The sequence below is a fragment of the Lissotriton vulgaris genome, chromosome 5 (assembly GCF_964263255.1).
Source record: "Lissotriton vulgaris chromosome 5, aLisVul1.2, whole genome shotgun sequence".
Classification (NCBI taxonomy): Eukaryota; Metazoa; Chordata; class Amphibia; order Caudata; family Salamandridae; genus Lissotriton; species Lissotriton vulgaris.
Window position 1 is genome coordinate 1,602,718,014 of NC_141693.1, and position 27,907 is coordinate 1,602,745,920.

The 27,907-nt window shown below is 44.1% G+C and overlaps 1 protein-coding gene across 1 annotated transcript in view; it reads right to left on the minus strand.

Annotated features, from left to right (window-relative positions):
- Positions 1-27,907, minus strand: part of REC8 (REC8 meiotic recombination protein) — a 579,900-nt gene that overhangs the window by 424,286 nt on the left and 127,707 nt on the right. Inside the window, exons 6-7 of the mRNA XM_086920433.1 lie at positions 17,133-17,214; positions 14,300-14,379 (exon numbers count right to left, since the gene is read on the minus strand). Coding sequence (XP_086776559.1) covers positions 14,300-14,379; positions 17,133-17,214 — 162 coding nt within the window. The remainder of the gene's footprint in view (positions 1-14,299; positions 14,380-17,132; positions 17,215-27,907) is intronic.

Consider the following 27,907-nt stretch of genomic DNA (forward strand, 5'->3'; position numbering starts at 1 on the left):
AACACTAGACCAAAGGAAACAAGCAGCAGACCATCAATCAATCAATCAATCATGGACATTTGTATAGCGCGCTACTCACCCGGTAGGGTCTCAAGGCGCAGGGGGGGGGAGGGATCCTCTACTGCTCGAAGAGCCAGGTCTTTAGGAGCTTCCTGAATGAAAGGTGATCCTGGGTCAGTCGAAGGTGGATGGGGAGGGAGTTCCATGTCTTGGCCGCCAGGTAGGAGAAGGATCTTCCCCCGGCGGTGGCTCCGCGGATGCATGGTATGGCGGCGATGGCGAGGCTGGTCGATCGTAGCTGGCAGGTGCGTAGAAGGTCAGGCGGTTGTTGAGGTACTTGGGGCCCAGGTCGTGGAGGGCCTTGTGTGCGTAGGTGAGGAGCCTGAACGTGATCCTCTTGCTGACGGGGAGCCAGTGCAGGTCTCTCAGGTGGCCGGAGATGTGGCTGTGTCGGGGGACGTCCAGGACGAGTCGTGCGGAGGCATTCTGGATGCGCTGCAGTCTTTTCTGAAGTTTGGCCATGGTTCCGGAGTAGAGGGTGTTTCCATAGTCCAGTCGGCTGGTGACGAGTGCCTGGGTAACCGTCTTCCTGGTTTCAATGGGGATCCATCGGAAGATCTTACGGACCATGCGCAGGGTGTTGAAGCATGTTGATAAAACGGCGTTGACTTGTCTGGTCATCGAGAGGGAGGAGTCCAAGATGAAGCCCAGGTTGCGTGGTCCGTTGGCTTGGGAGTGGTGCCCAGGGCAGGGGGCCACCAGGAGTCGTCCCAGGCGGAGGGCGATGATCCCAGGATGAGGACTTCCGTCTTGTCTGAGTTCAGTTTCAGGCAGCTGTTCTTCATCCACTCGGCGACGTCTTTCATCCCTTCGTGTAGGCTGGTTCTGGCGGTGGCAGGGTCGTTGGTGAGGGATAGGATCAGCTGGGTGTCGTCGGCGTAGGAGGTGATGTTGAGGTTGTGTTTGCGTGCGATGGCTGCGAGAGGGCTCATGTAGACGATGAAGAGGGAAAACTTGGACAATCCGGTCCCACACTAACTGCCACAGCATTAATGTAGTGTATAGAATCATGTGCCCCTGCAACCTTCAGTATATAGACATGACTAGCAGGAAAGTGAAACAGCGAATATGTGAACATAGAAGCACTATCAGATGTAAGAAGTCAATGACAACACTCACAGAACACTACCTTACATCCAATCATACTCCCAATGTTATGAGCTGGACCATCATAGAGCAAATAAGTACAGTAGAAAGACTACAACAAAAGCTGTTGAAAAAGAACAGCGCTGGATCTACAGACTTTCTACACATAAAAATGGCCTCAACGACAATATTCCGTGGAACTCTGTACTCACAAAATAAACTATGCACTAAGATCAAGCAGAAACTGTATTTCTGCAAAGAGGGCCGCACAATTAAACCATAATATGCACTCCCATGAAAAACATGCGTTCTCAGACAAATTCCTTCATGAATATTGACCACGAATCGAATGACTTTAAGCATACGGTTGTCATATAACTGTATTCTTATATTTTAATCTGTGCTACCTGCCTGCAATGCAATATGATTCGGTATGACCTATATTGGTATGACTGATGTTGCACATGTAAAATTAAGTTCCCCACAATTTCTGTCTCACTGAATTATACACATGCTAGTTGGAGTATGTTCCCTACGTCTGGTGTCCATGACGTATACTTTACCTGGAGGATTAAATTTATTTTGTCAAATAGTCTTCGTCACTTAAACCCAAATGAGTTGCCATTCGCATACTATCAGACCCACCAACGAGCACCACGTGACACGACATGTACCCATGTCCCGTTACCAATCGCCTAGCCATGGTTTACTGAACTGTATTACCCTTATTTTTAACTTTATCGAGTTGTCTTTCACACACGAACAACTTATCTCATCATCCCGGCACGCAATGACGCGCTTGACACAGGCTGCGGTCGCCCTAGATACGGGCCCCACGTGACCAAGCCCCTAACCAGGAAGTCACTCACTCCCTTTATCACAGCCGCAGTAGCTGGCAAACCACACTCACGGGGCTCCTGGCAAACCGGCTAGGCTCACTGCCTTCGAGATTTCTTCTACAAGTAAGTGCTAATGCGTCAAGAACTAAATGGGGACTTTGCCCCTCCGTTTCAGAACGGAAACTCCGCCCATCCCCTACGGCACACTAACCCTCCCATCTCCGCCCGCCGCTTTTTCACAGATCGTGGAAATTACCGACGGCAGGCCCGGGGACGCCCAGGAAGCCAGCAATCCGAGTGCTTCTAGTAAGAGGACTCCCTGTCCTTCCCCCCTTTTTTCAAACTTTCTTGAGAATGTAATCCTGTTGAGTATCGTACGGTTTCCGAGCGGCTGCATTCGTATGTGTGTTTTGCTATGCTTTTACGAATGTTTTTAATCAATATTCTTCTAATGCAAACACGTGAAGAGAGAGTCATTTGTTTTACGATCCCCTCGACCACGAGGTTTGATACCCACGCGTTGATCTGTATGAGCCAAGCACGTCAACTTATGTGTGGGTATGCAAAAATAACAACCACGGACTGAGTCTGTTATTTAACAGCACGTTTGCTTGTGAAAGCTATGAGTCATACAAGGAACAGCACGTTTGCCTGTGTAAGCTATGAATCATAGTTAAAACTAAATGAACTTTCCTTGTGGTTTTTCCACGCCATGAGAAAGTTTAACACGAGGTGCACCTGAAGCAAATAACATACAACACGAGTATGTACCAAATGCTTGTTTTCCCCAACCCTTTGCCCCTTTTTTCTTCACAGGTTTTTTTTCCAGGAATCGAGGCGAAAAACACAGTTTACATTAAATCATAATTTTGTGATATAGACACTTTTGAAGTCGAGGGAAGGGTACACCTTAGAGTGTGTACACCACCCAGACTTCAGCACACTAGTCCTAACGAAAACCTTAAAATTACACATAGGTTGAAACATGTAGACCAACCCCCTTTTTTTATCTCCATAGAACATGTCAAGTGATTGGAAGCTCACTGAAAGTGCACCCGTATAAGGATCTTGCTCACAAGGAACTACATGTCCCAGAATCCTTGGCGCTGGTGGCGGAGAATAAAAGGACGAAGGAAACAACGCGGGACGTCGGATATTTTGACTCCGGACCTGGTGTGGAGAGTTGTTCATCTCAGAGTTCCTGTTTGCTTCTTGTGATTGTTTCCTGTGCTTTCGCTTCCACGTTCTTGTTCCAGCAGCAGAGTCGTTCTCTTAACGGCTCGTGCAGAGGAGGGGCAATTTTCCTCTCAGTTTGGCGGTTCTGTTTTTTCCAGCTCACTCACCGGCATTGCTTGTTAGGGCTGGAAGTGTTCTGCTTAATCCTCTGGCGTCACCGTTGGCTGAGCCTTCTTGCACCGGCTCGTGCGGGGAACGCCCTGTTTGTCATCCATTCCTTCGGCGCCCCTGTTGGCTGAGCCTTTTTGCACCGGCTCGTGCAGGGTGCGCTAAGCTTTCAGCATTCTTGTGTTTCCACGGCGTCCCTGTTGGCAGAGCCTTCTTGCACCGGCTCGTGCAGGGTGCGCCACGCTTTCATCATTCTTGTGGTTCCACGGCGTCCCTGTTGGCTGAGCCTTCTTGCACCGGCTCGTGCAGGGTGCGCCAGGTTCCTGAAGTCATCTATCAGGTACTATCGTTCTTTATAATTTAGGGTGACGTAACCCCTTATGTTTTCATTTCTTCTTATATACTTATTCAGTGGTATCATTGGTCTATCGAGTGGGATTTTGTACGTTCTTGGCCTCCAGCGGAGTAAGCATGGTATGTCCGTAACTATATACTCAAATAAGTGTCAGGAAGGTCATTTCCACGCTAAGCCCGCATCTGCTTGTATATTTCAGGTGGCGTATATAGACACTGCAGACCCATACCCTGAACCAATTAGTGGGGGAAGAGACGTTATCTTCAGGCCTACCTTTAGTTTTGTTACAGGTATAGGGTGTAGTGTAATCATCAGTACTGTAGTATTTAGAATTTATCAAGAACCGAGACAATTATTCTTTTCTCTTTTTTTTGTCGTTGCAGTTCTCCCTCCCTGCTGTTCCCTTCCTTTCCTTCCTGTTTATTATTTTGTCCTTCTGCCCTCGCTTGATCCTTCCTGGACCCAGGCTATAATAGCCTTCTGGGTTCGGTTAGATCAGGAGGTGGCCTTATCTCATCAGCCTGCTGATTCCGAGGACTTGGAGGATAACAGAACACGACTATACTGACACCACAGCCTACCTAATCAGGCAAGGGTGTCCAACTAAATATATTTTAACCGTTGCCCAAGCACTCCGGAATAAAGTCCATGAGTGAGTAGCATTGGACAACTTTTAATACACCTATTTTAAGTTTATTTGCACATATAAAATATCAAGAAACCAGCTCCACTGTAGTCAGGTGTCGCAGCACACCCAGATGGCACTCGGCTGTCTGGGTGGGACCCCGATGATGAAGCATGTCACCAACTAGGTTGGTGAGTGAGGGGTCTTCTAAGGACAAAGGTTGTCCCAAGTTGGGTCACAAGCCATGCACCTAGTTAACCTATACAATAGAGGTTGTAACCAACCTTAAGGGGGTACTACTCCATTTGTTGTGATACACAGAGATGTGTGCCATGTCGACTCTTCACTTTGTTCTGTGTCAGGGTACCGGACCTCTAATGGTGGCACAATAAGTGCTGCAGCCCTTAGAGGCCTTCTCTGGTCACAGTGCCCTGGGTACCTGTGGTACCACTTACCACAATTGGGTTTAGGCTTCAATGCAATTTTAGGGCAGGAGCATAGGCCCTGGGTACCTGATTAGCAGGAGCCCAGGGCACACTCAGTCAAATAACATCAGCAATTCAGCACAAAGAGGGGGCATACCATGCAAGAAAGAGGGCAGTTTCTCACAGAGGCACAGAAGAACCTGTTACACAGACTTTAGACTTATTGACAAAATGGACGCAGGTTGTCAAAGGCATTCAACAGGAGTTAGCATTTGATCAGTAAGGAAACTTGAAATAATCCACATCTTTTATTACCTAGTGCCCACAGAATATGGAGACAAGATTAATTAGAAACCCCCTAGATCGGGAAGAGAGTACCGGAAATAGGGTGTTATGCCTTACTGAGGATCGGAACCCCGTAATTGGAATTACTTTTGAACTATGTAGTATTTTATTTTGCTGTGAGATTAAAGGTCATTTTTAATGAAACAGTTATTGGCATTTAGGACATAATTTACACAACAGCTGCAATAAATCACATTGTAGGATGCATCATATTAATTTATTTGGCACCTTTAGGTCCCAGTGCATATCCGATTTCACATTCCTTAATTGCTGTATGACTGTAAATATGTGAACAGACTTAAAGCTACATTTGGTGTATCTTCTTCTTCCCTCAGTTCCCTCTCTAAAACTCGAAAAAACAACCACTATCCCGAGATGTTAATATGCTTTTACGGACAGCCTTGTGATTTATATACTATAATCTTCAATGTTATGCAGGGGTCCACCCCCTGTACCCACCACCCCTCCAAGCTAAGTAGTTCTTCATTCAGTCAGGCATTAGTAATGTCACGCAATGAAACTACAAGGCCCTGGTATAGCAGTAGAATTATCCTAAAATAGGTGGCTACGGCAACGTCCCTCATCGCTATCCTGACCTTTTGCCATTCTTCATCTGAGAATTGTCCCACATGCCTCTCCCAAGCTCACATGAGAACATCGAATGTGGCTGGGGTGTAATCACTAATGAACAATATAGTGTGGATATCTTCTTCCAACCCATATCCTACACCAGCAATTATGTTTCTGGGGAATTACAGTTTGATAGTTCAGTAAGATCATTGATATAGGGGAGCAAGGCATGTTTCAATTGGTAATTCCTGAAGCTCTGTTCTCTGTGCATGTTATAATTATCTTTAGCTCATGGTAGCATCTTTCATCCTGCTCTTAAATCTAGAGAGTCCTATGTTATCCCTTCCACGGAGGTTCGATGAGCCATTTACTTGGGTTAGCATCAGTTTTCTATGCCATCTTGTGATCCACAAGGTCTCTTGCAATAGTTTTATTACTGTTTTTGTAGCTGGTGGGAGATCTGGGTGGGTTCACCTTCTACAAAAGAAGTCGGCCAGTACTGAATAAGTTCAGTTTGGATTGTTTGTGTGATATTCTGCCACTTGATTTTGAGTTTTAGATGTGTTGCTAGATAGTATACAATAATATCTGCAACCCAGATAACCTAATCATATTTGCATTTAGAGCACTTTGCTATGGTAATCCACTCCAGTGAAAAACACTAATCATTAAGTTAGGACAAGTGAAGAACTCTTTTGGGATTCTATATTGGTAGTGTTGGAATAGTTATAGACAGCGTGGCGGTAAAACTATTCTGACAAAGGCTGCTTTCCCCATTAACAATTATGGTAAAAAAAAAATAAAAGGTGAGATCGCTTTTTGGCCTGTTCATTTGCGGTACTATGATTCGTTGCTATGCATTGATCGTTCCTCTAACCAGATAAAAATCTAAATATTTAAAGCCCTCTGTAGCATTTTTCAGGTCAGTGGGCCGCTGCAGGCTCGCTCCCCAACACCTATCTTTTATATGACTGACTTGGACAGGTTTGTCCTTCAGCCAGAATATTTGTTAAAGATGCAGAACACCTGGAAGGCTCTGGGTGTTAACTCTTTGAGGCATTGAAGGAACATTATCATATAGTCAGAGTATAGGGACAATCTACCCGCTATCTTAGGCAACCACTTGAATCCCCCGGCATGGCATAGATTCTGAATCACACGTCCAGGGTATTGATTGCCATAGCAAACAGTAGTGGTAACAGCTACCATCCTGTTTGATACCATTTCGTAGGGAGAGGATATCCATTGTCTCCCAGACAACAGTACCTTGGCTATAAAGTTAGTATATAGAAGACTTAGATCCTCATAATTTGGGTCCAAGGTTAATTTTTTCTAAACGAGCAATTAGGTCCAATCCATCAAGTCAAAACACCTTTTCAAAATTTACCATCAGTAGCGCCAGTGGCCCTTCTAGTCGGTCCATCTATGTCTAATGTTATGCCTCATGGAGCAATGGAACATTAAGACACATTGATCCAGATATACTGTAGTTCCAGTGAATCAACCAAGTACCTCAGCTCTAATTTTGGCTTCAATGTTAAAGAGGGAAATCTGAAGACAGGATACACATAGCTCTGGTGGTCTGTTTGGTTTATGTGCCACCGTCTCCCTCAACGATTTCCACACCTCCAGACGAAGTCTGACAATAGTTAGGCTATTCAGGATTATACACAGCTATCCTTCGTGTGTATTTTAGTCTCTTACATTGCAGTGCGGGTTTCGCCTGGAGTGATGGTAATACCCCAATAGTCTGCCCACTTCTCCTATATTTAATGTTGCATTTTCTGCATATATTTTTGGCAGCAGCCCTGAGCTTAGCACACTGAATTTATCATACTCATGCAGGAGTCTAATCTCCTCCGCCTCACCTCAATAGATGGGGGTGTTTCATCTTTGTATCGGCGAGAGACATCTCATTTTGCCACAGTCGATCTCAGACAAAGCAAAGTCAGCCTGAACCGGTCGTCATTGAAATCTGAGTTGACATGTAGGAGGACCAACTTGGGATCCCACAGTATATTCCGCCCCGGTACCAATCACAAACAGGAGAGCACCAGTCTCCAGTATGGACCTAACTTGGTACAACTACTGGTTGTGTAGAGAAGGTCTCCATCCTGCGCTGAGGGAGGCAACCACAACCATCTTGCACAGTTAGTCTCTCGTAAGGTATACCCTATGAGAACATTTCAGATGTATAAGGAGGATTCTAGCTGTAATTGCAGAGTGTCACCGAGATGCGCTAGCCGCAATCTACTTCTCAGCCATTGGGGCACCCAGATCCTGCACCCGGAAGAGCGGAGGGTGTCAAAGGAGTCAGCCATTTGATGGATTAGTGAGCGGTAGACCTGCGTCACTGTATGGCTTCCCTGTTCTCCAATGAGAAATTTAACCACAAAGGGGTTAATTCCCAGGGGTCCTCTAAATGCAATAGGAGTGGTCTTAAAGCATGCCTAAGTTGCAGGAAGCGATATGACTGGCTGTGGTGTAGGTCAAATTCCTGCTGTAGAGTCTGGTGGGATTTAAGTTTTGCGTCCTCCATCAAGTCACCAATGGTGAAGATGCCTAAAGCATCCCATTTCTGGAATCCCTTCAACCCAGCCAAATGTCACAGTAGAGTGCCCACCCACAGTAGTGTCTGTTCCATAATTTCCGCCAGTTTGTTGCCGCCACCCCATGCATTGCAGGAATGTTCTCCATGTGTGGACCACCACTTTAGTCGCTGGTGGGAGCGGCACAGGAATTTTCATGATCTGTGCTTTGTAAAGTCAGGGGGCAGCGGCGTTCACCATCTCCGTCAGCGCCTGTTCCAGGGAAATACTCAATTTATGCATTAATGACTTGAAAAATTCCACAGGGAAATAATTAGTTCCAGGTGCTTTTCCCAGATTTCAGGCCGCTCAGAGCCACCAAAAGTTCCCCTGCTGTGAGGTCCATCTACAAAGACTGCCGATCAAAATCCAAGAAGGACCGGAGGGGTAGATCAATCACACAAGGCCTGGAGACTTACATCTTGCTGCACATATAGATCGGTATAGTATTGCGCAAATTGTCTGGCTTCATCTTTGCCTCCAGTAATTTTCGAGTCATCTGAGTCAACACTCAACAATAAAGAAAATCGGGATTTGGTGTTTTATGAGTCAGTGAAGCACCATGTCCCCATTGATTAAGACATGTCTGTGAGGCTAGCCGTATTTTCTTAGCATCATCTAGTAGTGCTTGTTGGAGCAATAATTGAGTGAGGGCCAATTTCCTATGTAGTTCTGGCCCTGAATCCACAAAACAGTGTGTTCACCTGGTCCAGAATTTGCGATTCCAGATCATTTACTGATTGCAGCCTTCTGCGTTTCTTGCCTGTTCAATAACTTATGATATCCCCCCCAAGGGTAGCTTAAAAGGATTCCCATAAGATACCTGGGGAATTAAATGAACCTTGGTTCTGGGAAAAGTATGTGGTTGTGGCCTCATCTATGTGGTCTTTGCATGCCTTACCATGGAGACCAGATGGCCAACCTCCACCACATCTGGAATTTGACGTGCCCCATCTTAATGATTATATTCACCGGTAAAAGGATAGAGATCTCCTGGGGAAGGATGTGTGCTACCAATACTCTATGGACCTTTGCCTTTGGAAACAGAAAGTAAGTCTGGAGGAAGTGTTGTGTGCCTCGGAGTGAAACATAAATCCCCACTCAGGTCGGTGGAACAGTCATCATATGTCAGAGAGGCCCATCGCATTTATAAAAGGTGCCATTGGTAAACATCTCTTGGCCACAATGCCCCCTCCCCGAAGCCTATATCTAGTGTCATCAACCATTCTATTCCAATCTTTCCCCATACCTACAGTAACCTCCGGGAGGTTTCCAGACAATGTTGTGATTACCTTAAAAAATAAGGCGCTCAGTTGTGATGGGATGAAGACATTTACCAATGTAAAAAGATCTCTATGGAGGGACCATATATCTGCGCCATCAATCCATTAATTCCGTTTTCTCCACAAAATGAAAGCGGCCCCTAACAAAAGATAGATGCATCTCTAAATCCCCTTGTGAATCCACAGTAAAAGACTGGAATGAACTCATAACGTGCCAGAAAGGGAACCTTGTTGCCCAGTAAGTGGATCTCCTGGAGGAACAGGACTGCAATACACCTAATCTTCTCCAAGAGGCAGTTCACGGTCCAGGATATTACCCGGCTCAGATCTCTTCGGCTCCCACTAATGTGAGCAGCCGTCAGGAAGGGGGACGATGCCAACAACAGTTCTGGTCAAGGGAAATGGAGAATACTTCAGCGCCAACAACAGTGATTGGTAGCAATGACCTCCAAATCTCTTCCACCCTATACTTCTGAAACATAAAGCATCGGTTGCGGGACCAATGGTGGACCAGTGCCAACGGACGGCGGTGAGGTAATCTCCCAACTGTATCCTTTCCCAAAAATTTAACATCAGCACCTGTCATCCAGCTTAGGAGTCACAACCTCAAAAGTCTAAGGAGGGTCAACAAGTACCAAGTGGGGGCGCAGTCATTGGGCTAAACCAGTGGCCCACCTTAGGCCATAATCAAAAACAGTACTTCCAGCAAGCAGAGCATCATTCTCCTACGTATGGCAAATCTGGATGACAAGCCGCAGGAAGACCTCAGATCGTAGGCCCAGTGAGTCTCTTAATATCCTCTACCTACAAAAAGCATTCTTCAATTTTTGTGTCTAGGAGAGTAGAGATGCCCAAAGCCGCCTACACTGCTGATTTTCATGGGAGGCCTGGGTCAGTCCCCACGAACAATGTCGCTTTCAAACAGTGGAGGGGTATGTGGGTGAAGTACCTCTTCAGCGGTGATCAAATAAGAGGATCTGTGATTGAAAGCATGCAACAGAAGATGAAGTTCAACAGTCTTTTCGGGGACTCTACGCAGGACTTTCACTGTTGCTGGACCATTCTGGTGTAATCTGGGAAGACCATTATTTTGTTAGACTGGAACAGCAGAGAGTCTCGGGAGCAAGCATAACAAATGAATAGAATAGTTCAGTAAATGAGCAATCACAGGTTTGGTAGGTGCTCCAGGCGGCGGTAGTTGGGTTTAAGAATTTCTCAGGAGAGGCTTCTTCGCAATCCATGGGGAATCCCACAAATTGGAGGTTGCTCCTCTGGGCTCTTCCCTCTGCATCGTCCACCCTCGCCTCCAGTTCTCTTGAGATAGAGGATAGAAGTGCTATGATCTTCTTCATCTCCACCAATGTGTCTTACACCCCAGACATTCAGACTTCAGCTGTCATTATTCTGTCCACAGCTTGGCGGCATATCTGGCACACCAACATGATATTTGCCCCCATGGCATTGATCTTAGCCTCTGGGGCATCTCAGTATTGGTCAATGGCTGTTAGGAACCTGGCAGTGTCTGATGTGGGGCTCCTCATCTCGTCTCATTGGTCAGCCGGCTTCGCAATGTGGTGAGGTGCACAAACACAAAATCCCCCAGAATGCACAAACTTGTTCAGCATGCTTTGTTTGCTGGAGTGGGGCCATAATGGTCGTGGTGCAACTCCTGAACTACCAGTGGCGAAATCAGTGCCTGAGACACCCGCCGTCAAGGTGGGAAGAACACCCCAGTGAGGAAGCCCAATCGGTAAATGGCTATCATGGTTTGTACCTCCTGCATTGGAGGGTCGCAGCCTGTGTTCCCCAAGTAGGCCCACACTGGCAACAAGGGGATGTTGATTACCAAACCCCTGGAGTATTGGGAGAAGACAGGTGGTGGCCAGGCAGCTGGTGTGTCAGAGAGCTCCCAGAGCAGCCCCAAAGGCCAGTACCCATCGATGGGTTAGGCTGCCAGCCCCTCACTGGCGATGGATGGTCGTCAATCTGTTTAGCAGAAGAGCCAGGTCTTGAGTGTCTTCCTGAAGGTGTTCAGGGAGGGGGCGTGTCTGATGTCTGCTGGTAGCTCGTTGCAAGTCTTGGCTGCAATGTGTGAGAAGGATCTTCCCCCTGCTCTGGCTCTGTGGATGCATGGGGTTCGGCCAGTGCGAGGTTGGAAGATCGGAGGTTTCATTTGGGTATGTAGAAGTAGATTTTCTTGATGAGGTATTTGGGTCTGTTATTGTGGAGGCACGTGTAAACGTGAGGATTTTGAAGGTGACTCTTTTCTCCACAGGGAGCCAATGGAGTCTTTGTAGGTGTTGTCTGACGTGTTTGTGCCGGGGGACGCTGAGGACGAGTCTAGCGGCGGTGTTCTGAATAATCTGGAGTTTAACTCCTTGCATGCTCATGACGAGCTGAGCTCGTCATGAGCCACGGCGCTCCGGTGCTCATGACGAGCTCAGCTCTTCATGGCCCGTGGAACGCTCAGGTGCGGGGAGAATTTCCCCGCTGTGCTGAGCGTTCCACGGGAGGCAATACACATGTGATGAGCTGAGCTCGTCATGAGCACTGGAGCGCCGTAGCTCATGACGAGCTCAGCTCGGCATGAGCATGGGGGGGCTGTGCACGCCCCCCTCACCCCCCCCAGCACAGCGGGAGATTAACCCCCACAGCAAAGGGGTTAAGGAGTAGGGACTTGTTATTGCCGGCGTAGAGTGCGTTTCCATAGTCCAGTCTGCTGGCAATGAGTGCGTGGGTGGGAGGGGTCCATTTAAAGGTCTTGCGGAGGGTATTGAAACAGTTGGAGGTGACAGCGTTCACCTGTCGGTTCATAGTGAGGGATGATTCAAGTTCAATGCCGAGCTTTTTAGCGTGGTCTGAGGGGGTCGGTGGGCTTCCGAGGGCGGTGGCCACCAGGTGTTGTCTCATGCTGCAGGGGTGGTTCCAAGGATGAGTACTTCTGTCTTCTCTGTGTTGAGCTTCAAGCAGCTATTCGTCATCCATTCTGGGATGACTTGCATTCCTTTCTGAAAGTTGAGTCTGGCGGTGGTGGGGTCTCTGGTGAGAGAGAGGATGAGCTGGGTGTCATCAGCGTAGGATACGATGTTGAGGCCGTGTTGTCGGACGATGTCGAGGAGGGGGGCCATGTAGATGTTAAAGAGGGTTGGGCTCAGTGATGATCCCTGTGAGACTCAGGTGATTTTCGTGGGATTGGAGAGGAAGGGTGGCAGTCTTATCCTTTGCCTTCTTCTGGCGAGGAATGATCGGATCCAGTCTAGGGATGTTCCTTGAATGCAGGCGTCGTGTAGTCTGGCAACTAGTGTGTGGTGGGAGACGGTGTCAAAGGCCGCTGATAGGTCGAGTGGGATAAGGGCTGCAGAGTGGCCTTGGTCCAGGATGGTGCGGATGTCGTCCGTGGCGGCGAGTGAGGCGGTATCGGTGCTGTTGTTGCTTCGGAATCTGGACTGGGACAGGTCGAGGACGGCGAGTGTTAGTTCCCTGTTGACTGTTTTCACTGCAACTTTGGCCGTGAAGGGGAGGCGCGAGATGGGCTGGTAGTTCTTGAGTCGCTGGGGTCAGCTGTGGGCTTCTTGAGCAGGGGCCTGACTTCCTTGACCAGTCATCTGGAAGGTGCCCGTTTTGAAGGTGGGGTGATGGTGTGTTGTAGTTTGGGTGAGATGGTGGCCGCGGTTCTGTGGTAGATGTGGGGAGGGGAGGGGTCAGTGGGGGCTCCTGACTGGATGCCTTTCATTGTCCAGGCGGTGTCTTCCGCCATGACCGGCGTCCAGGTGGAGATGGTGGGCTGGCTGGTGTGTGTGGGAGGATGGGGGGCGGCTGCAGCATCTGGTGGATGGTCGACAAAGTTGCCGTAGAGGTTTTTGATCTTGAGGTAGAAGTAGGTTCAAAGCTTATCATAAGTTCTTGGGACAGGGTGATGTCTGTGGTTTTGCTGCGTGGGTTGGTGAATTCCTGAATGTCACTGAAGAGTTCCTTGGAGTTGGTGGAGTTGGCGAGGATTTTGTTGTGGATGAAGTTCATCTTTGTGGTTCTGATTTGGTTGTGGTAGTTCGTCATGGCGCCCCTGTAGGTGGTGTGGTTTTTGGGTGTCTTGGTGTTTCTTCTCCAGGCGTCTGCAGGTGTGTCTGGTTTCTTGGAGATCGGTGGTGAACCAGGCGGCTTTCCTGGAGCGCTGTTTGTCGGGGTTGCATAGAGGGGCGAGCTTGTCTGCGCAGGTGGGGATCCAAGTGTGGAGTTCTCTGGCTGCGACTTTGGGATGTCACCTCTACAAGCCACAGCTAGAGTAGCCTGGAAAGGCAGTCTATACCTAGCAGCGCGGGCAGGCCAGCAGCCCATCGTCGTGACCCAAAACTCATCATGGCCCTCCAGGAGGCCATGCTGGGCCCACACACTATCGGGAGTGGCTTAGGCAAGCCTAGGTGCTTCTTGCTTTTACAGAAGGAAGAGGATGGAAAGGACGGAGGAGACGACAGGTTAATTTTTTTTAAAACACCATTCCCCCCCCTCCCCCCCCCCCCCCCCACCCCCACTACTGCTTTCCCGGGAGCAGCCACCACTGGACAGAATGGTGGGGTGCAAAGTTTGTTCGTTAAAGGTAATGAATTATGGTGTGCAGACAATGATGGAGAACAATAAGTACACGCAGCAACACTCAGTAATAGGTCTAGAGACCTAGGCAGGAACCATAAGCATTTTAAGCCACAAACTTACAAAGAAAGTACCAAGGTAGGTTCAATAGGCACACGTATTTATTAAAATCATCAAAGAACAAGTTGTTACCTCTACTTCTGGCATCTTGATTGAGACCTCCTCCATTAGTGTGATCTGTTCAGGGGAAGTTCGTAATTCTCGATCTATAGCTGTCAGGGAAGAATAGTAATTGTCCGTAAAAAGCAGATATCAGAGACCCACAGACCTGAGTAAAGGACTCTACAGAGGACCCTGAGAGGGAAATCAGGCAGCACATTATATGACAGCTACACCTCTAAGGAGGTCTGTCTCTTCAGGAGACACAAAGGAGGTGAGAAAGTGAATATACACCATATACATATTTTGAAACTCTCAACAGTAGGTTCCAAGTAGAGGAAAGTGGGGATATGTAGCATAACCGAGTCATAGACAAAAGTAAAGGCTTCAATAGGATGCCTTTAAAAGGATCAGAAAGACACACAACAGAACGTATATGAGTAACTAGAGGCTTTAACCCCTTCCATGCTGATGACGGAACGGTTCCGTCATCAGCGTCAGTTGAGCTGTGCTGATGACGGAACCGTTCCGTCATGACTCCGCCCGCGTAAGGCGGAGTCAGCACAGGCGGGGAATACGCCCCGCACGCAAGGGGTTAACAAGATACCATCAGAAGGGGAATAAGGGAATGCATAACCCAGCATTTAATCTATGGTTACACTATTTACAGGAGACACTGAGGGGCAAAATCATAGGATCTGAATAAAAAACTGTACAGAATAACCTTGAGAAGAGTCGATGAACACAAAATTCAATATAAAAATAAAACAAGTACCTAGAAGCAGGACTTTACATTAGAGACCCCTTGCAGGGTAATCAATAGCATACAGAATTGGGTGAAAATCTCCACAAGCATATCCGATTTCTAGGTTATTCACAGCCCAGGTGTAATTGGAATTTGGAATAATAAGAAACCTGTCATCTTCAGTACCCTGGTATATTCACAGTGACAGTGCCATCCGATCACGGACACAGCCCTGAATGCAAGCCAAACTCTGGCATAAAGGGCATCATCCCATTTTCAGAGCTGCACTGCCATGAGAGTTCTGACATAACCAGACCACTGGTATATTGAAAGCCCTGAATCATCATTACCATACCAAGTAGAAATCACTTGCATATTCAAAGGCAAGCCATCAATAGAGCATTGATAAAGAGCGCTGTTATAATTAGAACAATGGTTTTCACAGAAAACTATTATATTTCATCTAGGTCTTTATAAATGAAAAGGCTGAGGTGGGATTTTTAAAGACTGCGCCTTGGGAATGAAAAGACCGTGACGTGATCAGAACTGCTGCATAATCAGTCCTAATAAGTTAGGAACACATGGCAGTTGACTTGGAGCCCTGGTGTAATCACAACTGCCAAACACACAAAAGGTTATGTGAGGATTGCTTATAATAATTCTAACCACTGGCAATTTCTCAGGGTAGCAGTCAAACCAATCTTTCTTTTGCTCACCATGTCACCTCAGTTTGGACCAGCCATATAAAAATCAGTCTTGACCCTGCTCCAACGGAACTGCCAGGCCCGATGCTCCCTGACCAGCACAAGCAACCCAAGACTACCTATGTCCTGACTGGGGCTCATCAGTCAAGCCTAGCTTGAATTCAGTGGCACAGTGAGCAAAGGACCCAAGTTTGGGCATACCCCTGCCACTTAGGGCATTACATCAAAAACACAAAAGGTGTAGGCAGGAATACTTGCAATAAGTCTAACCACTAGTAATCACTTGGGAAGTTTCCCAATCCATTGTTCTTTTTTCTACCATGTCACCTCAGTTTGGACCCTGCCTCCTAGCCCACTTGATCGAAAAAGCACACATGCAAAATATCTCAGTACTGCTCCTCTCCCTAGATGCTGCGAATGCTTCAGCTGGCTCTACCTTATGGATGCAATCAACAAACTTCACCAGGGACAGGGCATGATAGAGAAAATCTTGGGATGCCTATACGGATCCAACGGCAGTATTCGGGGTAAATGGACAACAGCAGTATTCAGGGTAAATGGACAACACACAGAACACACTACACTGGCCAGGGCAACACGACAGGGCTGTCCTTGTCGCCCCTTCTTTTACCCTCATCGTAGAACCATTGCTTATAAGGATCCACCCAGACAAGAAAATTACCAGGGAATTACAGGTATCCGGTTTGGGGGCCAGATGGATAAACTTGGGGAGCTCTCCTCGCTGTTTAACCTGTGACACTCCCTCTCGGGGGGGCTTATCTATGGCAGTGCTTACTGGGGGAGGTGGAGAGTGTGTTACATGCTTTTTTTTAAAGAATACTCTGTGTATCGACAAGAAGATCTTAGATTGCAACCCCTTGTTTTTTCTATGTACAAACTAAATAAAAAGATTTGTTTGAAAATGCACTGTTGTTTTATAAAGGCTCTTGTCTAGCATAGCCTTTTAAAGGTTATCTTTTAATCTTTTATTCTGTCTGCCAGATAGGGAGCAGGAATGGGATCTGGTGATGGATTGACTTGGTAGTAGAGGCTTACACTTGAATGCATGCAAACCCAGATCTCTACTTAAAATATACCTGTATGCACAGTAGGTCACTGTATGGCATATCACATCTCTTCTTCCTGTGTCTCTCTCCCCAACCTGTATAACTCCAAGGGCGTAATGAGAAATGACCGGATCCTGGTAAACTGTGATCGGGTTTACTGAAACCATACTCCATCTCTGGCCTTACCAACCAGCTGCAAGCACTGAGCACTCAGTCATATTACCAGCAAAGCAGAGTGAAACCCAATCAGAACCATATCAATACATTACACTCCTGCATGACTGCTCCTGCCCTCAATCTATCTAAAGTCACTTTCTCCCTGTGGTGTTCAGACCACATGCCACTCTAACCTGGCCTCCTGGTACGTGGTCGGGGAGGGGTATGCTCCAGTCGTCGTCGTTCAGGACTCGGGGTCTCTAGGAGGTGGCGAATCTTTCAAAAAAATTAAGGAAAACAGGAAATTATGTTTGTTCCTGGCAATAGAGAGAAACTAAAAAAACAGATATGAGTATGGGGTGAAAGATTAAAGAGGTGAACAATAGGGGTGAAAATGAAAAGTGTAAGAGCATCAAGAAGAGGAGAGAGGGCATTAAAAGACAGAGAAGAAAGTAGGTCAAGCATTATTTTTTTAAGAGAGGATCTGCAATGTTCCTAGCTAATAAGCAAGTCCAGATGTTATTAAAATTGTGGAGCCTGTATTCCAGTATTCTTAAACACAAAGCCCTGATATGTTTCTTCTAATGAACACTATAGTTGTAGATTCCCGCCTCTGCCTGAGATTTGTCCTGGAATAAAAGCACCTTTAAAAAACTGAGGATTACTATTGTAGATGTCCTGACTAGTACGGCGAGCTCTATAAACAGAATAAGTCTCCAACGTCTGTTTAGGGTTTATCATGTTAAATGGGTGATCACCCTATCCAACAAAGTTTTAAAACTTTTCTAAATGCCAACATTCCAAAGGTATTAACTTTAAAGACATTCACAAATGTTTTTCAACACATATCTGGTCACCTTAGCAAGCCCCAAGTTAAAAGTGCAAGTTGGTGGTATAATCATCAGTAACTAGGTGTGAAGGTATCACAGTCAAACTCATGTTCACAGGGTGGACAGAGGAAGAGAAGGTTTATTGGAAAAGAAAAAATGTTTTCTTTTTTAATCTTTTTCAATTCATGACTGTCATTTGTGCCAATTGCATATCTTACTCATGGTGTTAAGTTACACCACTCTTCAGCCACTCCCATTGACATAAGTACCTTATTCCGTGAAAACATTTACACTTTGTATTATGGAGGAATGTTTTACTGTGATGTTGGGCGAATGTTTGTTTTATGTGCTATGTTTACCTGGAACAGGTGTTGCTCAACTTTTTTGATTTCAATCTTTAAAAAAATTATAATCCAGATTCAGAGAGCTCCCTTGAATCCTGCTATGGTTATCTGATTTATTTTGGTATTTGGATGTTTTATTTATAACTGCTGCTTTATTTTATTAATGTTTCACTTAACTGGATATTTTTTTTATAAGGCCTTGAATGCAATGTTGCTTATCTTGAACACTGTACTACATTTAATTTCATCTGGAAAAATTCACTTCAAGTGAATGTTTATTATGTATTTCACCTGTTACAGGACACTTCCCCTGCGGCTTTTGCTCGGTGTGTAGTCTCACTCAACCGACGAAGGAATTACAACTTTTCTCAAACCTAAAATGGACCATAAGGACTCACACGAATTGTAACACCAGTCACGTGGTGTATATGGTAACTTGCCTGTGTAATATGCGATACATCGGAATGACTTGCAGGAAGGCCAAGCAGAGGATTTTTGAGCATCAGAGCAATGTTAAGTGCAAAAAAAGCACCACCAAGATGGCCAATCATTTTTTGCTTGTGGGCCACACAGTAGAATAACTTAACTGGGTCATCCTTGAAACCCTTGAGACAAAAGACAGGAATGCAGAGAAGATCCTCTTCGAAAAAGAGCAACGTTGGGTCCATAGGTTGAAGACAGATTCCGAGGGCTTAAATGACAATATACCTTGGCTGAGCCTGAGAAAAGAATAATCCTTTTATTCATGAACTAAGAAACGTGATTAGGATGGCTACAGAAAAGATATACAGACAAAACCTGTATAAGTACTTATCCTCTCTTCAAACACAACCAGTTACCTTTCCAATTTCGAATTGCAAAAAATCACCCCCCCCCCCCCCCAATAAGCAACATGACTAGAAAGGAAACATTAACAGTATTAAGCATATCCAACTAGGATTTGCAAGTCAAATCGACCCTATAGATATACTTCTCATGTTAGACCAACAGTCTTAATACCCGTATTAATTAATTTAGAGAGTTCCATGAATAGGTATTTTTATCGCGTTAAACGCATTCACAGAAATTTCCCCCAAATATGAATATTCACATAATTGAAAGACTCCGCTAAACGCATTCACAGAAATTTCCCCTAAATATGAATATTCACATAATTGAAAGACTCCGCTCTCGAAGAGAGACTCGCGTCTATCGACCGAGTCTTTTTTCAGTTACCAACACTGAATACTCAAAATAGACCCTGTAGCAACCCCGCAGCATTTCCGGGTTAGCGGGCGAAGTGTCAGCACAAGCAGCGCACGAGGTTCAGAGCCACAGATAGCAGAGACGGATCTCCGATTGTCTGCACAATGCGAACCGCAAGTACTCTTTGAATAACATTTCCCTTCATTTCATTTCCTTTTAGTAAGGCACCCTCACCCCCTGCCATAACCCGAGAAAGTGTGACAATTTCACACTTGAGGTACGTCTTAAAAGCGCCCAAAAAGAATAGACATTGGTCTCCTTTCACCCGATTCACGCCCACTGAATGGATGCGTACCATAGCGCCGATTTAGGCAACCCTCACAGTAACTCATAAACGGCCAACGGTGCACAGTAGTCACCCTTACATGCGCATGGGCTCAACACCAGTAATTGCGCCAGCATGCTAAGTATAGCAATTCCACTGCATGCTCTCTAAAGACATAGACGATATTGGATAATCACAAAAAAAACTGAAGATCATGTGCATGCCACTATAGTCAGACAATGAGAGAGTTGACACTGCCAAGGACTGTGGAGTCTGTAAAGTATTGCCATTTTCTAATTGGGACAAAATCAACCTTGATTTTGTAATGTATGTACCTTGTGTGTCTTCTACCCCCATCCCTCCACCCCATCCCCATCTGTATACATATTGTCTTTATATTTTGCAGGTACACTGTGACCTCCCGTATTGCAAAGAAACAGGTTGAATTTTTCCTTTTCTTACACTGTTTATAATAAGGCATTTTTTTGTTATAAACATTCACGTTTTCACCTTTCACTCTCGGTCCTGAAGAAAGCCCATAAGACCTATCTAGGCAATTTGGGCTGAAACATGTCGGCCATTTTCAATCACTAACTTTGAGTGCGTTAGAATCCCTAATACATTTGCGGAACGCACAATTTTCAATACCCTTTGACGGGCTACCCGAATCCAGACCCAATAAAGCGAAGCATCTGGCTGTCCGGGTATTTTAACGAATTTGAGCACTGTCCACATCACTTGATCACTACTGTTTTAACCATGGGTAAGAACCTCCAGGTGGAGGCTGCATAACCATACTGACCCGATGATTATGCACACACGTGAATGAAGAGCGGAGTATCAACATATACCGCTACCACGATCTTCCCATCACGTGCATGAGGGTTTTTTACCTGAGACACCCCACATATCCACCTGCATACCCTGGTTGTGCAGGACAAGTGATCCTTCCCCCTATGATTAATTGATATTATGTATTTGAGACAGAAAATATATCGCTTAATTAAGGTTTGGCATGTGTACATAGAAATGCTTTTTTGCTTGGTTTTACTGTAATTTTATCGGTAACTGTTGATAATAGGTGCAGCTGTGTTTTATTTTACTGAGTATGGATTGTGCTTTATTTGTGTCCTTCAATTAAGAAATGTATTGACTCTGGAACTTAGCTTTGTTTGTTACAATAGGGTGTAGGCTATGGATTTCAGGTAGTGTATGCCCCTAACAACGTTAAACATTTTTACTTTTTGTACATAACATAGCATGCACTGGACTGTTCCATTTGGGCAACTAAAGCATAGACATTTAGAGAAGGGAAATGTTGTCAAACTTCTTGGTAGCCTTGTTCCCTTTTAAAATGTCTTTGAACTGATAGAGAGTGGGGTGATTTCTCCAAGTTCAGCTTAGAATTAATTGTGCCACTATTCACTTGCATACTAGTTTTTGCCGGATTGTCTCTAGTGCTTTCGTAACAATTCCACTACAGGAAGTGGAACCTGGGTTCTCATCATTATTCGATTGGATGATGCGACCCACCCAGGTATCTTCAAAATAATCAAGTGGGGATATCCCCATTAGTGTGATTAAATTTTAAGGATGGTCATTTCCATTGGTGGATCAAAATGTACAGGCAATACATTTTTCCTTCAATTTAACTTGAGCTCTTATGTGAAATAATCTTGAATTAGTGAGTTTTTTATGCATTTATATTCAGAAAGCTTGATTAAAATTAGAAAAACACCTGAGCAAGTGAGTATGTTTTCTGTACATTGTATCCCCTTGAATTGATTCCAATGAAATAATACAAATATATTTTCATATAAACAAGATCTTCCGTGTGCTTTCTCAGATTAATCTGTTCTTTCATGTATGATTTTCAATATTGACATTGCTTTTGGATACAGGTGAGGTAGATTGCTGCCAACTAACCCCTAAGATTTATCTGATAAACTATTTGAAATATTCAACAAACAAAATCCCTTGTAGCAATGTCCCTTCTTTTTACATTGTTTACTTGATTGAGCAGTAACATTCAGAAAGATGTTAAATACACGGCAAGCATTCATTTACCCTAACTGGAGTAAAAGAGAAGAAGCAAATAAGGTGTACTGCACCACTTAACTTTAGGAAAGCGTTATGCTTTTTATGACCTTTCGCAACAAACGTGTAAAAAATGTGATAACGTTTCTTAAAAATTCAAAAAAGTGTATTTCATTAACATGCAGATGCATTTCACCATAGTAAATCAGATTATATCTGTGCATTCATAAGTATTTTGAACAACTGATAGTTTTAAAAAATGAGCGTAGAAACATTCATACCTCCACCCACCCTGACAACAACGCCAATAGTGAACTAAGAGGCAAGTCAGTTGTCACATAGAACCTTCTGGTTGGTCTGGGTTGTTATTATACATGGAGAACATTGGAGTCTATTAAATCAAACACAAGAGAGAAGGTTTTGAACAGCTAATAGCCTGAACCCAGGAGGCAAAGTGAAATTAGACAATTTGGTCCCAGGTTTTCTGGTTTCACATTGTACCATTCTATTTCATTCCAATTCAATAATCAAGTCACTTCCTTTTAAAATTTGTGTCTCCCAAGTTAGCGATAGTGCCCACCATAACCATTCTTCTCAAAAAGCCCGAATCCCACCATGCTTGCATTGATTGCGGCTCTCGGGCACACCACAGACCACATTTTGCAGCCCCTCAGAAAATGTTTGAGAGTACACATACCTTAGAGTAAGTGTATGTCTTTTGAAAGGTGAGATAAGCTACGTTCAAAGCATTACTTATATCTCTAAGTAACAAACATACATATACATTTTAATTCTGGATATTATTTTGGAAATAATTAAGTTACTATTTTCAAAAATATTTTATGAACATACAAATGTAATTTTTACCTCAGTAAATGAAAGTGTTTGTAATATATTTTACTTTGGAACCATTTGCACAGTTCTTTGTTTTGTTTGTTTTAGATAGATTTCTTAATTTTCAAGTATTTCAGTTGATGTTTCTATGGAAGAAAATAATATGAGCAAGTGTTAAAGTTCTCATTTTATGAAATATGCACTCTGTATGAATTATAATTTAATCTATGTAGTTAATTCTATTAATAAGTTGACTTACATTTTGTCACTTAGTTCTATCCTTTGCCACTGTAACCTTTCACAAAATGTGTGTTTTCTCCAAACAAACATTTCTTTTGGAGTAAGGAGGATGTGAGGTGGATTATATGTGCAATATTTCGTTAGCTAATTGATTCCCCCAAAAAAATTCAAGCATGTGGTGTTTGTAAGAGAGGACTTTTGTATGCATTTGTTTTTTTTCAATATTTTAATGATGTTTTGGAAGACAATATTTTTGTTTACAATATTTGAGATGCTTACATTTCATTTTTTGAAATACATTTAAGTAATCAATGTTTTTGTATATTAAAGTTATTTTGGTAGATGCCATTTTTGAAATCTATATTTTTGTAGATTACACAGTGAACAAAAGAAAACTACATTTTGGTATGTCATATTCAGACAACAATATAACTAATCATTTAATTTACACGTCAGCACATGATATTATCAGGAAGAGCTAAAATAAACAGAAGAATCTCTGAGTAATAGATTACTGTTAAGTATTAAAACATTATCCCCATATACTCTTTCTTCCAGCCCCATTCATGAGGAATACAGATATCATAAGTATTTAGAATGACACACCCTGAAAATCAGTACACCTAACTTTACTTAGGGTTAATACCACTGAATGTATAATATTTATGAACTAGTCTTTGAATAGATACGAGCAGATCTGCATCAAACCTTGAAGATCCAGGTTATTCCATCATCAGCCTTTAATTGAGAGATAAAGTTGGGAAACTGCCAATGTAGTACCTTCCAAATTTCTAACAGTGGAACCCACCAGAAATCTATCCCAGGATGCAGTAATAATACTTCTAGAAGATCTCCCCTGATTACAAACAGCATGTGGATGTAACCCATCTACACAAGGTCTTTGCCATTCTTTTTCTACCCTGTCTTGAATCCCTTTATATTATATTCTAATTCCTTTGTACCACACCATTCGTACTTCAGGAAAACCAGAAGACTCTTCAGATATCAACGTGCTGCAGCTCTGCCACCCATCATTTCTGAATTCTGAAAAGGGCCTGGGCCAGAAGAAAATTATCCATGGAACAAAGAAAAAGGATAATACCTTAGCCTTGACAGTGAGGCATGTACTTAAGCCCAAGGCCATAGTCTTACGGGTTTTCCATTAAAACGTTGACTGCTGGGAATTTTCCAATATTCCTTTTACCCTGCAGTCACCCTGGTTTATACTATCTTCCCAACTGTGCCTTGTCTCTTTACCTAAGCCCCACCCGTTGTTGAGGGTGGCTGGTTCGACCCAGCCCATGCGTTGCATGACATACTCTCCAACACACCCGTCTACTGCTATTCAGGTTGTGCAAGGTATTCTATGTTTTCCTTTCTTTGTTGTGAGATTGGCTTGCCCAGTTTCTCCGCTTTTAAAAAAACTGCAGATTTTTGATGTGCTGCAAGCTTAGTTTCACACAACACGTTCTTAAGGCTGGAGATACTGACAATGCGCACACTTAATTTTAGGCAGAATAGATGTTGCTGTATTTTTATTTCCGTCTCTCTCCAAAACTCTTCTTTAATGAGAAATTGGGCGAGTGTAATTTCATGTGGCGTTGGGAATACCTTTATACTGGCAAACACAAATGCCAAATAATTAGCTAGAGGACAATGACGGAGGGAGGCCAGGCTTAAGTTCAAGCATTTTAATATACACAATAACTCAATGACAACCGAATTGACTATAGTAACGCTGTATGCAGATTGCTCCTGTTTGAGAAATAGAGCCCTGGGCTTGGAGCAGTTACCTATCCCCTGGTCTTGTACTGTCCTTAACAAGTTCACCTGTCTGTAGTGTTCCGGTTGTTAGTTGCTACAAGTTACTGCACAAGTCACGACCATATACTTGTGGAATTCAGCAATGAAAGGCTCAAAAAGTACTACAAAATATGGTGTGAATATTAATTTCCCTTATTCAGCTTCCTTACTGCCAAATTATGGAATTATCTTCCACAACAGCTCTCGTTTAACAATAATCTGCTAAATTTCAGGAAACAAATAGCATTCTAAGGGCCAGATGTAGGTCGCCCAATACCGGTCGAAATTACCGAATTTCATCCGTTACTGACCGGTATTTGGCATTTGGAATGTAGGTGGCATTTTTGTAGGATTCGGTATTTTACCGAATCGGTAACTTAAGGAATCAGTAAATTACCGATTTCTTAACATACCGATTCAGTAAATTACCGAATCCGTAATGTAGAGGGCACTCAAGTGAGTGCATTCCTCAGTTAAGGATTTGTTATTTACCACCAACTACAAGTTGGTGGTAAATAAAGAAATACTTCAAAAAAGCAATTTTTTGCTTTTACAACACTGCGATGTGGCAGACATACATGCCCTTAGGGCATGTATGTGGGCCACATGTGCACCCATGCACTATTCAGGGGTGCAACAGGGTGTCAATGTGACACCCTGCCAACCTTGTATGTGTTCCCCATTCATTCCTATGGGCCTCCAGGCTCATAGGAATGAATGGGAATTACAGATTCGGTAAATACCGAATAGATAAATATCTAATTTTACTGATTCGGTAACATTTACCGAAAAATTACCTACATACTATTTACCTATTCTTAAATACCGGATCGGTAAAATTCGGTATTTAAGAATCGGTAAATAGTATTTACCTACATCTGGCCCTTAGTCATCTTCCTGTGAACGCTGGGAATCGATTTGGATTTGGATCTGTTGTGCTCTATTAAACCAGCTAACATAACATAACATTCCTCAGGGCTCTCCATCTTATGCAATCTGAGCCTGATACAGAGAGCCTTGAGGAATTAATATGCTGTTTTGAATCTCGTTTTTTGTCATGACTGCGCACCATATTTTGTTGAGGTTTTCGAGTGATTCAATGCAGAATATCATACGCCTATGGGGACGATTGGTGCATCACATTTGTAACAGTAACATCTAGCTACCTTTTAATCCTTGATCTCTTTTATTAAAGTGTACCAAATAATTACTCATACTGATGAAGACCCCATCTACACAAGAATTATATGGGTTTAAATGTTGACTATAATTATATTTTGGACTGTTTAAAGTGGAATTATGATCCTTAATTGAAGACTCTCATTTATGTCATCTCATATTATTTAAAATGGCCATAAAACTATGGAACATGCTGTGTTCTTTCGAGCACCATTTCTCTTGTTCAATGACCATGCGTACGGCTCTGTTTCCACTATAAGTAAAACCTTTTATCCCATTGCAATACTATTGTCCTGTTTCTTTAATAAAACCTGTAAAGTGATTCTATTTGTCTCTTTTAAGTTTACTATTACACAAGTTTTCTAGGACCAATGGGTTGCCCCTGTTTGATGTATATGTCACTGCTATCAATGTCACAACACAATCTAATTACAAATCACAAACATATATTCAACACACTTTATTTTTTTAACTCTTGCTGTACAATGCTGTAAGAAATGGAAAGAAAACTTTATTGAAAAAGGTATTAGGGGAATAAGGTTTTGTCAGATTCAAGATAGCAACGCCTTATATACAGCATGTATTATACTGTGCCCGATGATCCACACATTACCGGACTCCTACGTGGAGTAATCACCCTACACATTACCTTCTATGAATCCAACCTTTCTGCAGCAACAGCAGATCCTCTCGGAGGGGCAGCCTGATTAGAGGACAGAGGCTCAAGCCCAGTAGTTCTGGATACCATAGTCTTCCTGCCCAGGGCAGAGCCACTAGGATGACCAGGGCCCAACTGGTACTGATCTTGAGAACTCAGGGCAGGAGTATTAGATTATAGGCACACAGGAGTCCTGCGTTCCACTTGAGGCAGAAAGTTTCCAAGCAAGTGATGCCTTAGAAACTCCAACGCGCAGAAGTGCAGACATTGCGCGTTCTAGGCGGTAGTCAATAGATCGAACCAAGGTTCTTCCCATTTGTGGAAAAGACCTTGTGCCAGTTCTGGGTGTAACTACCTCTCATGATCTGCTAGGCGTCGACAACTGAGTTCATCCACTCTTCTGTTCATTAAGTCTGCCAAGTGGTTCACCACCAGGAAGAATCATTGATTGTCCAGCCATTTCCAGAGGCTCAAGTCCTCCTGGCACAGGGTCCACGACCACATCCGCCTTGTTTGTTGCAGTACCATATGGTGGTGTTGTCCTTGAGCACCTGTACTAGCCTCCCCTTGATGGCGAGCTGGCAGGCTTTCAGCGCCAAGCGGATGGCCCTCAGCTCCAGACGGTTGTTTTTTAGCTGGTACTCTGCCGGAGAACAGAGGCTCCTGATCGCCGCCTCTCCGAGGTGACTACTCCAGCCCAGAAGTGATGCATCGGCTACCATTGTCAGCTCTGGGTAGGAAAGTGAGAGGGGTCTACCTCTGACCCAATTGCGGTCCACTGTCGATCCTTCGCTTTCTCCAGTCAATAGCGATTCTTTAATTGCGATTTTTAAGGAATCGCAATTAAAGAATCGCTATTGCCTATGCATGTAGGAATCACAAAATAATTTGCGATTCCTGCACATTCCTTAATTGCGAGTAGCAATTAAGGAATTGCTTCCTATTCATTCCTATGGGCCTAAAGGCCCATAAGAATGAATGGGATTTGCATGCGAAATGTGCGAGTACCTAATAAGTACTCGCAAATTGCACATGCAATTTCAAGGGTGCCCAAAGGACACCCTGTTGCACCCCTGAAATGTCAATTTATTCACATGTTGCGCGCACACATGCCCCAAGCGAATGTGTGTCTGTAACATGGGACTTTGAAAAATGCACTAATGCAGTGGTTCCCAAACTTTTGACTCTTGAGGACCCCCATTGAGTCACCACTGGAAGCCGGGGACCCCCCAAGCAATTTTTATGATTTAAATTTTTAAACATTAAAAAAAATACTCAAATTACTAAGGATTTTCGTATTTTACATTGGAAGAATTTGCAAAAAACAGGATGGTTAGTGCTGCATCTCTGTGACTAACTTTTAAATGATTGGTTTTATTGCGCAGTACGAGGCTCCTGCTAGGGCCGGACTGGAAACCCAAAGCAGCCCTGGCAAATGTTTTCAGACCAGTCCCCATACAGTGCACACCAAGTGCAGTGAGTGAGCCTGACCACTACAAAGGGGGCTTTGGGAGGTTCTCCCCCCAAGAAAATG